The sequence below is a fragment of the Ictidomys tridecemlineatus genome, chromosome 1 (assembly GCF_052094955.1).
Source record: "Ictidomys tridecemlineatus isolate mIctTri1 chromosome 1, mIctTri1.hap1, whole genome shotgun sequence".
Classification (NCBI taxonomy): domain Eukaryota; kingdom Metazoa; phylum Chordata; class Mammalia; order Rodentia; family Sciuridae; genus Ictidomys; species Ictidomys tridecemlineatus.
Window position 1 is genome coordinate 178,247,072 of NC_135477.1, and position 15,901 is coordinate 178,262,972.

Genomic DNA, 15,901 nt, shown 5'->3' on the forward strand with positions numbered 1-15,901 from the left:
TAGTTGTCTATCCTCTCTGAACTAGTTCCTGTCTCTGGTTAAGAATGCTGATAAAACCATCCCATAGGGTGAACCTGAGAAGTAGATGAACTTAGGTAGGTGATTTAGTGCTGGCACTCAAGGGGTGTTCCTGAATTGCCATCTCTTATGTCATTAACATTGTTGTCACTAGCAAAGCAAAGCAGTGAGTTAGCACAGGCACTGAGATGCCTGGGACCCTGCCCCTGACCTCCAGAGGCTGACCTGGTGACAAATAATCAGCAATAATGAAGGCAGAGTTAGGGCTTGGTCACTGTTGAGGTGTCTGCTTGGTTTTTTAATTCAAAAAAGCATTTGTAGAGTGGGGCCACCTGAAATTCTGGAAGTATCATGTGAACAAGATGAGCACGTTTCTCTCAAATCTAGACTGTGTGAAAGAGAGAAAGTGTTTGTGTGTGTGTGTGTGTGTGTGTGTGTGTGTGTGTGTGTGTGTAACTCAATTCCAATTTGGAAGATTCAGCACAATATATGAAGACCCATTCATACTGAGCCCAAAGAAGGAATGGGACCCAGGTTGGTTCAGTGGAGAAGGAAGACTTTGAGCAAAAGTCTGAATAGAAGGGCAGATGACCCAGGATAAGTGAGAGATTAGGTTCCCTGTGCATGCATCCATCCACCCATCCATCCATTCAGCCCAGCTCATGGAGCATCTTACATGTTCTAAGTATATAGAGCTGAGGTGGAAGGCACACAAAGCCCCTGTGCTCAGGGAAATAAGCAAAGAAATCAAGATACAAGATGGGTCCCAAGAGTCCAGGCCTCCAAGGGCCAACCTTCAGTGAGCAGGCGAGGACCATCTAACCTGCTGATGCCAAGACCAGGCCTCCACATTCTAGAAAACTCCCAGCTACTGAACATGAGCCACACATCAACATCAGGTAACCAGGGTCACTGGAAAGGGAGTTGTGGCTACCTGGAGCCCAGGGCTGCCCTGGGTGTCCCCTGCTATGAAGGAAGTCAGCAACTCAAGGGTCAACTTATGCCACATGATGCTTTGCTGACAGGTTCAGGCCTCTCCCAGTTGAACTCTGCATCTCCATACAACGGAAGCCACTGGAACTTTTAGACCCAGCAGCTCTGGCCAAGCTGGCTCCACTGGCGCTCCTCTCCCAGCACCTTGTCAGAAGAGCCTGCCATGATGTTCTACCAGGGCTTCTTTCTTCCCCAGGCCTCTCAGGAAGAACACCAAGTATCAAGTAATAATAATAAATGCTGTGGAAATGAATAAAATAAAGTAAGGGGTTGCACAGGAGAGATGCAAAGCACCTCATTTACTTAGGGTGCTTACAAAAGGCCTCTCTGAGCAGGTGGCATTTGTGCAGAGACCTTTATGAATTGGAGCAGGGAGAGGAAGAATGTTCCAGAGAGGGAAAGAGATGGATGGGGAGACAGACCCAGCCTGCTTTAGCCAAAGGAGAGATTCCTTCCCCACAGCATGTGCTCCCAGAGCCATGGTTGGTGCTGGGCACCTGAGGAACCAACCAACTAGAGGCAAATGAAGAAACCCAGAGAGGGCTGAGGAGACGCCATGCTGCCAAGGCCCAGGCAAAACTGTTCACAGGACACAGCTTCACTGACCACCTCAGCCACTTTCCTGCCTCCCTAGAAAAAGAAAATGGAAATTAGCAGACTTTTCTAAATGGCAAGATGGCTTGCCTCATTCCAGGGCTTCGTGGAGACTCAATAAGTGGGAATCAAATCAATTTGAACCAAGTCCAACCCAATTGAATCCAGAAACCATTAGAAAGAGTCTAAAATAAAGGATGGTGTCAGAGAAACCATGTGAAGAGGGGTTACTCTCTGCAGTGCAATTGAGAAAAGGAACCTGGTGGAGAAGGGGGGCAGACCAGTGTGGACACACCTGCTACCACCTGTTGGTGGTAAAATGACCCTTGGAGAGTGGATCGGAGCAAAGAACACCAAATCATTCTCTGCTGTTGAAATGTTGGCTCATCTGTAAACCCTGGCTAAATTAGTCTTAATTTGCCACTTAGGAGACTAGCAGAGTGGCTGAACTTGCTGCTCACAGTCTAAGCGGAAGAGGTAATTAAGATGTAGTCAGAAGGAAAGCAACAAACAGAACATGCTCTCTCCGGTACCCAGAAGAATCGATGCTATTTGGAAACAGATCTCTCTGAAGGCAAGTGACAGCCCCCGAGGCATGAGGAGGTTCTGCATTCACCCAAGAATGCTGGTGCAAAGGGCAACAACAGAGTTCAGAGCCTGGCCAGACACAGGGGAGGCTGAGGCAGGAGGATTGTGAGTTCAAGACCTGCCTCATTAACATAGTAAGACCCCTGTGGCCCCCTACCCCTGCTCTGGAACATGAGGGTGGCCATCATGAGCCAGTAGAGGAGGGCAGGAAAGGATTCCTTTCCCTCAACTTAACAGTTATTTTTCATAGTTATCTTTGATATGACAATAGGTACATCTGGGATGAAGAGAGATTAGAGGAAAGGGTATAAAAGGAAAATTGAGAGGCTCCCTGCAATGTCCTGGATTTTTCCAATTTTAGCAACTGTGGAAACTCCTCAACCTTGGGCACAATGGGACCTAGGTCCAGCTGAAAGTTCTGCCCAGTCCTCAGGCCACTTTCCCTGATGTCAGAAAATCTCCAGTTACCAAATCTGGCCTCACCAGTCACTTGCTATTTGACTTGAACAAATGTCTTGACCTTTTTTCATCTGAAAAATGGTGATAAAGCACTCACCTCCTGCAGTAGTGAACAAGAACAGAATCAGCCCAGCCCAGATGAATCCTGAAAAAATGGTCACAATTCATAAGCAGCTCTGGACTTGGAAATGGTGCCAATAGGCGTGAAGACCCTGCCTGCACATAACGCTCTGGGGAGCTGGGGGTGGCATCTATCTGCTCCCCAAAGCGGATTCAGACCCCGCTGTGACTGGCTTGGCTTTAGCAAACCATGAACTCCAGACAGGATTTGAGTTAGGAGAACCTCCTAGAAGGTGCTCATGACGAGCCTCCAGCTTCTTCACCCTGCCTTCATGGTGGGTCCCTGGACTTGCAAAGGCCGGCCAGCACACAGGAGCTGAGTTGGGCTCCTGTGAGAAGCACAGCCCCACTCACATTTTCTCTTCTCTTGCATCCACTGAACACCTGAGGAAGCTGCGTTGACGTGTTAGGAGCCAGAGCTCCATGGTGACATAGTCACAGGCTATTAGGATGGGAGAGGAGGTGGGCAGCCACCAGGAGGCCAGGGCACCAGCTCCCACCTGGATGCTGCCTTTCCAAAGGCTGCTTGGGAGGTTGTCACTCACCACCCCAGCGGCTCCAGGAGGAGCCAGAGTGCTTATGTGGTTCCTGAAGGGCCTTTTAAGAAAGGATAAGCAGCTTGGACAGATGTTTCCAAGTGGGTTTAGATGCAGAAGCAGTAGAAGAAGAAAGGAAAAGGAAGAGGAGGAAGCATAGCTATTACTCCCCATGGAAATGGTCGCAAAAATTCCTGGTGACAAAGGCAGAGAGCTCTTACCATCTCTTTCAGTCAGCTTTTTTCCTGCTGTGACTAAAGGACTTGAGCAGAACAACTATAGAGGAGGAAAAGTTTTTTGAGGGCTCACAGTTTCAGAGGTCTTAGTCCATAGAAGGCGGCTCCATTCCTCAGGGCTCGAGGTGAGGCTGAACGTCGTGGCAGAAGAATGTAGCAGAGGGAAGCTGCTCACATCATGGTGACCCGGAAGCCCGGAGAGAGACTCCACTCCTCAGATACAAATATATGCACCAAAGCCACAACCCAATTCCCACCTCCTCCAGCCACACCCCACCACTTCAGTTACCACTCAGTGGATTAATCCACTGATTGGTTTAAGACTCTCACAGCCCCAATCATTTCTCCTCAGAACCGTCTTGCGTTGTCTCACATGTGAGCTTTTGGGGACACCTCACATCCAAACCATAACATTGTCTCTATCCTTAGGACCTGAGCTAGGGAGAGGGCTCGAGAAATGATGACCACGGGAGGCCTGAGGATGGCCTGCTCTTGCTACCCTTGGAAGTCCCCACAATGGAAGTCCTCAGTGAAGATGAGGGGGGAGTATATGTGGGATACAGAGGTAATACTAAATAACACTGAAACAGTGGGGACAGTTGGTCCCTTCTCCATGCTGTCTGAATCCAGTTTAGTTGAGGACCAAGCAGCCTCTGCTTGGCACTGGTATGTACCGAGCTCCTCACTGACACTTGTGTTCTCCCTGTTTAGGAGCGAGTGTGTCTCAGGCTCCCTTAGTAGCAGCTAACAAAATGGTACTGGATCTCATTGACTTTTCCTTTGTTTCAATTTTATAGTTATGTTCTGGTTGCAATAAGTGAGTCTGTTTTCCCATTTATGAGAGTAATAGAAAGTTTCTTTTTTAAAATGGATTTCCCTAAGTTGAACAGGCAAATTTATCTCTTTAAATCAATCAGTAAGTAGATCATACTACAGTTGACACCTGAATGTGGCAAAAATCATATTCATCATCTTGACAAGTGACTATAAATATTGAAATTTTACCCCAGTTTTTTTGTTTTGTTTTGTTTTTGTTTGTTTGTTTGTTTTGTACCAGAGATTGAACCCAGGGATACTTAACCACTGACTAAGCCACACTCCCAGGCCTTTTTATTTTTTATTTTGAGACAGGGTCTCACTAATTTGCTCAGGGCCTTGCTAAATTATTAAAGCTGGCTTTGAACTTGCAATCCTCCTACCTCAGCCTCCTGAGATGCTAGGATTACAGGTGTGCGCCACATGCCCAGCTAATTTCTTTTTTTTTAAAGGAAAGGATTTACTGGTGAATGAGATGTGAAGAGTGAGAGAAAGAAAGGCATCAAGAATGGTAGTTGGACTATAATGAACCAATTTTTAAAATATGAAAAAAAAAGAATGGCAGCTGGATAATGAACCAATTAAAAAATATACTGGGGGCGGGGTAGAGAGTGGCAGCTAGAGAGAAGAGCTATCACCACCCGGGATGGAAAGGACCATGGTGGTCCTGGTTGGGGCAGGAAGATTGGGAGACAGTTCTGGACAGGTCAGACTGGAAAAGTAATTATATGCACAGGTTCAGAGTTCATGGAGCTGTCCTGGCTGGAACATAAATCATGAAGTAGCATGTAGATAAATCGTACCAGCATATAATAGCCCTTTGACCTTGAGGCTTGATAAGAGAATATGTTTGTGAGTGTAGATGGGGGAGAAGACATTCAGAATGATTCTGTGGCATGCCAACAATAGGCGATGGGACAGGTGTCAGCTACTACTTGTAGGAGAAGGAAAAACAAAAGAAAGTTTTTCCAGAAAACCAAAAAATAAAAAAGTTTTCCACTCGCCAAATTTGACGAGAACCATGAGGGAAGCTTAGCAACCGGGAGGGCAGTGTGGAGACACAGGCTGGTTCAGAGGAGAATGGGAAACAGTGAGAATTGGCTTGAGAGGCTTTGGGGAAAGGAAAATAAGAAATAGGTGATAGCAAAAGGAGAAAAGGGCAAGAAGGGAAAATGACCAAGGGACATGGAGCAGCAGCTCTGTGTGCTGATGGGACTGACCACCTGGAAGGGAAGTAAATAGACCGTGTGAGGCAAGAGGTGGGATGCTGCGATGATGGCCTTGAGTCAGCACCCAGTGCCCAGTGGAGGGGTGCCCACCAGCTGCCCCTTTAGAGTACTAGCACAAGGGACCAGGTGCAGGCAGCTGCATGGTGGTAGGAGTTGAGGGAGAACAGAAAACCAGGTCAGCTGCTGGGGGCAGGAAGGGAAAGCAGGTAGAGGCTTTAGGAGAGGTGAGAAGGCATGAAATCTTCCAGGAGGGGAGGCACAGGGCTGCGTAAAGGATCGCATTTGGGTTGCCAGGCAGCAGAAAGGCAAGGAGGAGGTCTGCCGTCAGGAAGTCCAGGTGGCTCCGTTCAGCATGGTGATGATTCCTTCCCCAGCCTTCTTCAGCTGCACACGTGCAGATCTGGACAAGGCAAAGACCTGGATTTGACCAATATTGTGATCACACCCAATGAAGTGAGAAAGGGGACAAGGGATCTGGGAATACCTACCCAGGGAATGAGTCCAGAGACTGGTCAGCAAATGTGTAGCAGGCTAGAAGGCCAGGATGTTGAGGGATAGGGGACAGGAGTTTAGGATGGGGGGAAGAACTTGGAAGACAGGGTCGATTAAAAGATGCAGGGTGTCAGGTTATAAGGAAGAGTGGGATAGAAAGAGTTGAAGCCCTGCTCAGGGGTGACATGCACGAAAGTGATGTGAGAGGAGTCAGATATTGGCAATGAGAATGTCCAGAGCATGAGAGGAGGTCAAGGGACTAAGAGACCAAGATGTTGGAAGGACCACCTACTTGCCTAAGGAAATCACTAGATTTAATTCAGGATCAGAGGTGGAGAGAATGAGAGTGAGGCAGAAGCTAACAGCTTTGAGAAATTCAGCCAAGAGGCCTTCGATGACTATGGTACCTTCAGATCCAGCACCCACAGAATAAGCTAGAGGACCCGTGCTCTCAGGGAGAAAAGCTCAGTTGTAGCAAGAATGGAAAGAAACCTTTAGAGAAGATGTGTGGGGCTTCCCTGGTGACCCAGATGGATTCCAGAGGGCCTGGTGGAAGTATTTCAGGAGCTGAGAGAGATAGAGATGGGGCAGGAAAGGGAGTTGGCACAGAGTGTGAAGCATGATCTCAGGATGCCATCATAAAAGGACCTAACCAGGCTGGTCCTTCTGGACTCCAGGCCAATAGTTTCAGTGAAAATGGAAGTGTTTCTAGGGACTGATGTTCAGGACTCCATACTGATCACCGCAGAAGGAGGCCTGGAGACCTGGGGGCGGGGGGGTGGCCCTCCTCTGAGAACCTGGACATTCAGCACAGAATGCATGTGGGCAGGTGGTGTAATTACCAATGCAAAGGACTTCATCTTGACCCCTGGTTGGATGTCTTACCTGAGTATGCAGAGCTCTCTCTTGACACCTCCTTGAAGAGTAGGAGGCCTAGAAAAATGGGTCTCGGGCCAGAAAATTGCATCCCATCCATGTCCAACCCTTGGAACCCCCCTTTCATGGTGGGCCAGCCTTGACACAGCAGTCCTGGTCCAAGGGTCCCGCACAGTGATCAGAAGCATCACTGATCCCTCTGGCTGGCCATTGTATATAGGCTTCTGACATGTTGTCTGGCCTGTAATAGATGCCCCTTTAAATATATGCTTCATTAAGGAGGGCACATTCATTGGGTGGTGCATGTGCCAGGCACCATGATGAGTCCTTTGCATGGATTTTCTCCTTTGATCCTCACAACAACTCAATGAGGTTGGTGCAATTACAATGTCAACTCATATCTGAGGCTGGGAGGGGCTGGAAGTTGCCCGGGGTCACACATCAAGGGAATCAAAGCTAAGTCTATATCCCTGTAGTACTGGCCTTCTTAATCACGGCGTGGTGTTGGTGTGTCAGTTGACCAAGCCAGGAAGGACATCTATTTCCTGGAACTGTGCAGACCCAGGACACCTTACCGGCTCTTGCCTCCCTCCTCTGTTGGACCCCATACCTAAACGCCTGTTTTATTCTCTCTCTCTCTCTCTCTCTCTCTCTCTCTCAGATCCACTTGCAGCTTTCCATTCATCATGATTTCAGAAATCTTTATTTTTGTTTCCACCATAGATGTGAAAAGCTGGCTTGTGATGTTTGGATTTCAGCTCAGCAACATAATTCCCGGCTTCCCAAGAGCCAAAATGTATTTCGTGCCTCCTCCCTACGAATTGTCAGAGAGTCAAGCGAGTGAGAGTGGCCAGGTAAGTGCAGATTCCTTCCAGGAATCCAAATGATTGCCGTCATTCCCATTGCAAACAGAACCACAGGGTAGCAAAGGGCGGGTCAGGAGACGAAAACACTGGAGCTGGGTATAAAAGGTGCAGGAGACACGGGGCTTCCCAGAAAGCGAATGTCGGTGCTGTCATCTACCTGGTGCAGCACACATTTCTTCCCAACCTCAATTATTACCTTAATTGTGGTATCATTATCTGTTCAGTATATACCCTTGAGTCACTCCTTGATTAACAACAGCACAGAGAAATCTAGCAGCAACCCACCATCTGCACGGCCTAGAAGATCATAACCCTTTCAGCTTTTATGGGAAGTAATAAAACTGTGGTTTGCAGTTTCTGTCCCATTAAAGAACATTTTTATGCCCCACATAAAACCTTGGCGCTTTATGGTCCAAATGTACACAGATTGAATTTTCAGAACATAATTCGTGCTTGGGTCTTTCCGTGATGACCGAAAGGTGGTCAGTTTCAAATTGGGTGCAGCTGAGACCTCTACCACAATCAAATGGGAGGAGAGGGCATGGGTGCTCGGGAAAACCCCTGCCACAGAACTGGTGCTCAGCACGATGGAAGTCTGAAAGGTCTCAGCTGCTCGGAATAATTGTCCAGATTGTATAACTATAGAGAGTCGAGGAGGAGCTGCTGGGTAATTGGGAACAGCATTCTCTAGGTCCTGCCCCTCGGGACCACTCAGTGGATGAAAAACCATCATTTCTCTCATTTATCTAAGTGCCGTTACCTCCCCAGCTCAGCCTCTTCCATTATCCCTGCCTGTCCCCCAACCACCAATTTCGACAAGTTGCCAATCGAGTAGAGAACTCGAGGCCAAGGAGGCAGGGGTGATTTCCTTCCTCTGCAGAACCAGGGCTAAGATCCAAAACAACTCACGCACAGCCGAGGGGTCTCCCTGCTGGCCCCCAAAGCCTGCATCTCTTAGCCACACGCTTCTCAAACCCTGACATGTATACAAATCACCCAGAGTGTCCAGGTAACGTAAGCCCCTGGCTCAGTAAGTCTTGGGTGAGGACTGAGGTTCCACTTTGTTAAGAGGGTGATTCTCTGTGGACCCTCCCTGGCTGATCCCTCTGAGTAGCAAAGTCTTGATCCAAAAAAGGTAATGAGTCTCCAGACCATTGGTCTCAGAAATAGCCAGGTTAGATGGGTTAGGTTCACAGCCATTCCAGTAGACCACTGCCCTGAGGTCAGGACATTCCTGGGTTTAAAGTGCACAAGGCAGTGGCCACCCCCCAGTGCAGGGGAATCTGATCCAACAGTGGTGAGCCATGGTAAGTGTGTGGGCCTAGGTACAGACTCGGGGGAGATGACAAATCTCCGTCACCATCTCTTAGTGGCACAGTTACACAATGGACAGGCCACCCCTTCAGAGATCTGGCAGCCTGTCCAAGTTCCGACAGGCCGACTAGGTTAGCTGGTATTATAGGCACACAGGGCCTCTGGGGCATCCCAGGCATTTTTCTCTGGCTGCTCCTAACGAGCTGCCTGCACCTTCTCAGCTTTCTCTATGTTCTTGTGCCCGCAGCTCATTACAGGCGTCCAGCAGACGGCGGAGAGACATAATCAGGCCTTCATGGCGCTGGAGGGGCAGGTCATTTCTAAAAAGCTCCACGCCAGCATCCGAGAGAAAGCAGGCCACTGGTTTGCCACCACCACGCCCATCATTGGCAAAGGTATCATGTTTGCCATCAAGGAAGGGCGGGTGACCACCGGTGTGTCCAGTATCGCCAGCGAGGATAGCCGCAAGGTGGCATCTGTGCTGAACAACGCCTACTACCTGGACAAGATGCACTACAGCATCGAGGGCAAGGACACCCACTACTTTGTGAAGATCGGCTCGGCCGACAGTGACCTGGTCACGCTGGGCACCACCATCGGCCGCAAGGTACTGGAGAGCGGGGTGAACGTGACCGTGTCGCAGCCCACGCTGCTGGTCAATGGCAGGACTCGAAGGTTCACCAACATCGAATTCCAGTACTCCACACTGCTGCTCAGCATCCGCTACGGCCTCACCCCCGACACCCTGGACGAAGAGAAGGCCCGAGTCCTGGACCAGGCGAGACAGAGGGCCCTGGGCACCGCCTGGGCCAAGGAGCAGCAGAAAGCCAGGGACGGCCGAGAGGGCAGCCGCCTGTGGACTGAGGGCGAGAAGCAGCAGCTGCTGAGCTCGGGGCGCGTGCAGGGCTACGAGGGCTATTACGTCCTTCCCGTGGAGCAGTACCCCGAGCTCGCGGACAGCAGCAGCAACATCCAGTTCCTAAGACAGAACGAGATGGGAAAGAGGTAACAAAGTCACCCGCTGCCATTCCTCGTCTGGATGGCTGAGCAGGAGTAACTGTGCTCTCCTCTCCTAAGGAGATGAAGACCTAACAGGGGCACGGAGGCTGGGCTGCTTTAGGAGACCAAGTGGCAAGAAAGCTCACATTTTTTGAGTTCAAATGCTACTACCGTCCAAGCAAGAAGTCCCTCATCCTGAAGCACACTAAAGCCCAGCTGCAAATTCTGAGGAAATCAAAACAAACGGGATGAACGAATGAATGAACAGACACACAAAAATGTTCCGAGTTCCCCTAAAATATGGCCCACTTGTTCTGGGTCTACCGCAGAAAAGAGACACTAAATATCCAAAAGGAACAAAAGAACAGAAAAAAAAAAAAAAAACAATAGGCAAACAGCAACCAACAGACAGCAAAACAAACACACCGACCAGAAAACAAAGCAATGAAGACGGAAGGCCTCATATCTTATTACCTCACTCATTCACATGTGAGCGACGCGGAGACACTGACAGGGCGTCCGTCGTCAGACCAGCTGGGGACGATTCAGACTGCTCGTTGGACAGACGCTTCCGACGTTTTCCTTTAAGCAAATACAGGTGCATTTAAAAACACGACTTTGGGGGTGATTTGTGTGTAGCGCCTGGGGAGGGGGGGTTGCGAAGTGGAGGAGTGAGCACTGGAATACTTTTTAAAGAAAAAGAAAAACACAAGAAAAAAAAAATTCCTATCAAAAGTCAAAGCGAAATAATGCCGTCGGGCACTTACCTCTCGGGTCTCCACTTAGTCCGGCCTGAGCTAATTTATTTGAGCGCAGAAGTGTAAAATTTAATTCAAAACGGTGGCTATACTCACTACAGATAAATTCTCATACTCTTTTGTCTTTGGAGATTCCATTGTGGACAGTAATACGCAGTTACAGGGTGTAGTCTGTTTAGATTCCGTAGTTCGTGGGTATCAAGTTACGGTAGAGGTGCGGCATTGTGACTCTTGCTAACAGGTACCACTCGATCACCCTGTACATACATACGCCGCAAGGCGCAATCACTGTTTCAGATTTAAAATTATTAGTGTGTTTGTTTGGTCCAGAAACTGAGACAATCACATGACAGTCACCATGAGGAGAGAAAAATTTAAAAAAAATAAATAAAAATAAAAACAAAAAAAATGTTAAAAACTTAAGAAAAAAATTTAAAAAAAAAACACAAAAAAGTCTAATAAGAACTTTGGTACAGGAACTTTTTTGTAATATACATGTATGAATTGTTCATCGAGTTTTTATATTAATTTTAATTTGCTGCTAAGCAAAGACTAGGGACAGGCAAAGATAATTTATGGCAAAGTGTTTAAATGGTTTATACATAAATAAAGTCTCTAAAACTCCTGTGGACACTGGTCTTCTGTGGAAATGCTTTGAAATGGTCAAAAGGGAGGGTGCTTGAGGTCCCCAAATAGCTCTGATCTTGCTGAGACACCAAGCGTTCTGAGATACTTGGAACCAAAGTGTTTGGGACTTCAGGTTTTTGTCAGATTTTGGAATATTTGCATATACGTAATGAGGTATCTTGAGGATGTGACTCAAATCATTTTTCCTCCCCCAGTCCTAAGGATTGAACCCAGGGCACTGCCTGGGCACTCTACCACTGAGCTATACTGCTGACCCTTTCTATTTTTTTGTTTTGAGATAGGGTCTTGCTAAATTGCCACAGCTGGCCCTGAACTTTCGATTCCCCCTGCCTCAGTCTCCCTAGGGAGCAAATGCACCTTGCAGGATGAGATCCAATGCTAAGCTTAAATCTTAGGTAGATCTCATCCATAGCATCTAAAGGTAAATTTTATACAATAGTTTTGTTTATTTTTGTTTGAGTACTTGGGATTGAACTCGGGGCACTCAACCCTTGAGCCACATCACAGTCCTATTTTGTATTTTATTTATAAACAGGGTCTCATTGAGTTGCTTAGAACCTCACTTTTGCTGAGGCTGGCTTTGAACTTGCAATCCTCCTGTCTCAGGCTTCTAAGCTGCTAGAATTACAGGCCTGCACCACCACACCTGGTTAACGTTATATAGTATTTTTAGTAATTTTAGGCATAAAATAGTTTCATGGTATAGAATTTTCCACTTGTGGCTTGGCTTCATGTCAATGCTAAAAAAGTATGGTACTGAAGCAGTTTGAATTTTGAATTTTCAGATTCAGGATGCTCAGCCTGTGCTGCTTTGAACATTTGGTAGACCTTTTTTTTTTTTTTTTTTTTTGCACCAGGGATTGAACCCAGGGGAACTTAACCACTGAGCTATATCCCCAGCCCTGTTTTTTTCATTTTGAGACAGTCTTGCTCAGTTGCTAGAGCCTCACTAAATTGCTGAGAATGGCTTTGAACTTGTGATCTTCCTGCCTCGGCCTCCAGAATCACTGGGATTACAGAGGTACCACTGTGCCCAGCTTGGAGGGGCTTTTCTTAGAGTGTCTTGATGCTCTTCAAGCAGCTCTGATCATTCTGGAGTCCTCTCTGCCTGCCTCTTTGACCTCCTTTGGTGGGGACAAAAGTTGGGGGTTGGTGCTGGTATGCAGGAAGGACCATCAGGCCCAGCCCTCCCCAAATATTCAGGCCCCACTATGCTACTGCTTTCTAGTTCTGGAAGATGCTACCAGGAAATTGAGACACTAATGGGACTCTGCTCACCATCTCTGGAGACCGTGTGTGTGTGTGTGTGTGTGTGTGTGTGTGTGTGTGTGAGTTTTCTTCTAGCCTACTTAAGTTTATCCCCAAACTTGCATACTTGCAGCAACCCAAGTAAGAAGAGCACTTGGGGGTGGATGAATTTTTGTTCTGCACCTCTCTTACAGTTGGGATAGGATCCTCTGTACTTCATGAAAACTTGATCTTACTTGGTGCCAGTCACGGTGCCACAGGCTCTGCTGCCACGTTTTCCTTGGAAGCTTACCTTGCATTCATTCAACTGCACTTTATTCAGAGCTTGCCACATGCCAGGTGCTGGACTTATGTACTTGGGATTTGGAAGGTGAGTAGACACAAACAGGGGCCTTGACCTCATGAACTTCCTGGGCAGAAGAATGGGTCAATAGCAGGCAAAGAATGACACTGAGAAGTGGAAAGACAGGGCCATTCAGTGCCAAGGACAGATTTAGAAAGCAATGGAGACACGTCCCAGGGGATGTGACCTCAACTGAGGAACTCACGGAAGTCGCTGAGGTCTGACAGTTCAGTGGGAGTTAGCCAGGTGAAGCAAAGAGAATATATTCCAGAGCCCAGGCAGGATATGCAAAGGGACTATGGTGGGGGAACAGGGTCAGGCCAAGGAGAAACAATGCGGAGGCTTGTGGGCCTCAGAAAACATACGTGACAGACTAGGTTGGTTTTATCATTAAAGCAGCAGGAGTGCATTAGTTTTCATGTCATACACAAGTGCTCTGGATGCAGAGTAGAGATCACAGAGAAGCAGCTGATGTAGTCACGTGGGTGAGATGAAGGAGGAGGCAGAAGTGCCTTTCCACTGGAGATAAAGCTAACTTCGACCTCAGAAGAGAGATGGAGGAGAGTGGGGCAGGTGGATGGCAAGGACGAGCTTCCAGTATCATACACTGGGCAGGTGAGATCGCTGAGGCTAGTTGTCACCCAGCTGGTAAGTGGTGGAATCAGATGGAAGCCCTCTAAGTCTGACTGCTTCTCCAGGAAGTCTGATGCCTGGTCTGTCTTCGAGACCTTCCCAAGGCCTGCATCCCTCTCCCTTCCTGTCATCATCGAGGCAGAGTTCACCTCCACAGGGGAAGGAGAGGCAGGGCCAGCTGGCTTGCAACCATGACCCTGCTGGTGTTCCCAGCAGAGCAAGCTCATTAAAAACCAAAGTGGCTGAGAGGACCTCCCCCTGAGAAGCAGGGCCACACAGCCTGCCTCCACAGGACGCCCAGGTGGGCAGGCTCCTTGAAGAGGACAGGAGCAGGGGGCTCCCTGGTGGGACTGCCTGGGGTCAGGACCACTGAGGAGGGGCCCACAGAACAGCTCAGCAGGACAGCTCCTGTCCTGGTGTGGCAGAACCTTCAAGGAAATCTGCCACCATGCAGCAGCTCACTGAGGTCGGGAGGAATTGATCCCAGGCCAGGAGCCCAGGTGAGCTCATGCGGCCAGAGCTTCTAGGCTTCATCCAGTCTGCTGAAATGCAAGCAGAAAATACAGAAAAAGGAAACAGCTTTCTATGAAAGATCATGGGCTGCCTTACCTCAGGCTGGTCCAAAATGACCAGGACAAACTGGTAGAGAATTCTGGAAAGACAGTGCAGCTTAAGAGCTCTTGAAGACCTTGAACTCTGCCTGGGAACCCATCCTGACTCATTCCCTGAGTTGTGGGAACAGGGCTAGCTGTGTTGCTCAGTGGTAAGTGCTTGCATAGGATGCATAAGACCCTGGGTTCAAGCCCAAGCACCACAAAAGAATCAAAAAGCCCAAGAAACTCTGAGAACCAGGTAAGATAATGCATGTTCTTTATGGTAAATATCTTCAGCTGCTCCAACAGATAAACCCAATGTAGGTTAATACAAGGAAAATTTATCTTTGATGCATAGAAACGTCCAACTTGGTTCAGGGAACAGGATGGCTGCTATGACTAAATATGAGTATCAATTGCATCATTGACACACAGGAAGTACTTAATATACAGTTTTATTATTTTAAAAACTGTTCCAAGATTTCCTGTGAGTGGGAACTGAGCCATTCCCACTGGGTCCGAGCCTCAGGGGCTCAGCCAGGTAGAGGCCCTTCCTCACACCTGGCACCTCCTCAAGAGCAAGCTCTCCTCCCCCAGCCCAGGCAGAGGAACTTGAACCAGTACCGTCAGCATCTGACCCTGCTCACAGCCTCGAGAGCTTTTCAGAAAGAGTGACATCTAAGGGGTCAAGAGTCTCAGCCACATGAAGACTGGCTGTCTGAGCAGGTGACATTCGTGCAGGCATTCATCAGCATTGCCAGTCATCAAGCACAGTTTCGTCCCTGGCAGTGTCAGAGCTGGGACTATAAAGATAAATAAAACATGGTTCAAAAATCTCCTTATCTAAGGCGTGAGGCGAACTTGCAAGTCAATCAATGGGCCCCAGGGGGGCCTGAGCTGATGCAGAGGGAAGAGCCCACCAGAAGCAGAGAACCGGCAACTTTCCTCCCTGAGCATCTGCACTGGGCACTGGCCAATGAGGGGACTCCAGGTAGGGAATATGGGAGCGATGCTCTAGACTGGAACTAGAGCAGGTGCTAAAGCATCCAGAATGATTCTAGAAGTAGACTGCCGAGGTCAGAAGGCTGGAGCAGGGCTCCATGGCAGAATCCCCTGGTTCAGGCAGGAGACACAGCTCAGTGGTGAAGCACATGCCTAGCATGAGTGGGATCCTGGTTCCCTTCCCAGCACCACAAAAAAGAAAGACTGAAAGAGAGAGGGACTGGAGAGAGGATAGTGAGAATCCTGGGAGCTTTCTCCGCAGAGGTCCCAGGCCCACCACATGAGGCTCTCTGGGAGGGTGGACAGTTCCTGGGTCGATGTCAAAGCTCCCCAGGTAGTTTTTCAGGCTCAGCTGGAACTGAAAAGCACCCTGGACTGGAGATTAGCAGGAGGGCAGGCCTGAAATGAGACCCTCGAGGGAGGATGAGCAGGAGGGAAAGTCGGGCCCCAAAGCTGGTCCTCCACGTTCATGAGGAGCATATAGGGAGTCTTGAAAATGGTTAATAAGGGGGAGAGAGAGGAGGGACAGAAAGGACAGGG

At 48.5% G+C, this 15,901-nt stretch overlaps 1 protein-coding gene across 18 annotated transcripts in view; it reads left to right on the forward strand.

Moving 5' to 3' along the window:
- The window catches only part of Tenm2 (teneurin transmembrane protein 2), a 2,558,256-nt gene extending 2,546,731 nt beyond the window's left edge, over window positions 1-11,525 (forward strand). For all 18 annotated transcript variants that reach the window (XM_078052148.1, XM_078052158.1, XM_078052210.1 and 15 more), the window contains 2 exons: window positions 7,681-7,811; window positions 9,385-11,525. In XM_078052148.1, the coding sequence (XP_077908274.1) occupies window positions 7,681-7,811; window positions 9,385-10,146 (893 nt within the window). In that variant the 3' untranslated portion in view covers window positions 10,147-11,525. The remainder of the gene's footprint in view (window positions 1-7,680; window positions 7,812-9,384) is intronic.
- The last annotated feature ends 4,376 nt before the right edge of the window (window positions 11,526-15,901 follow it).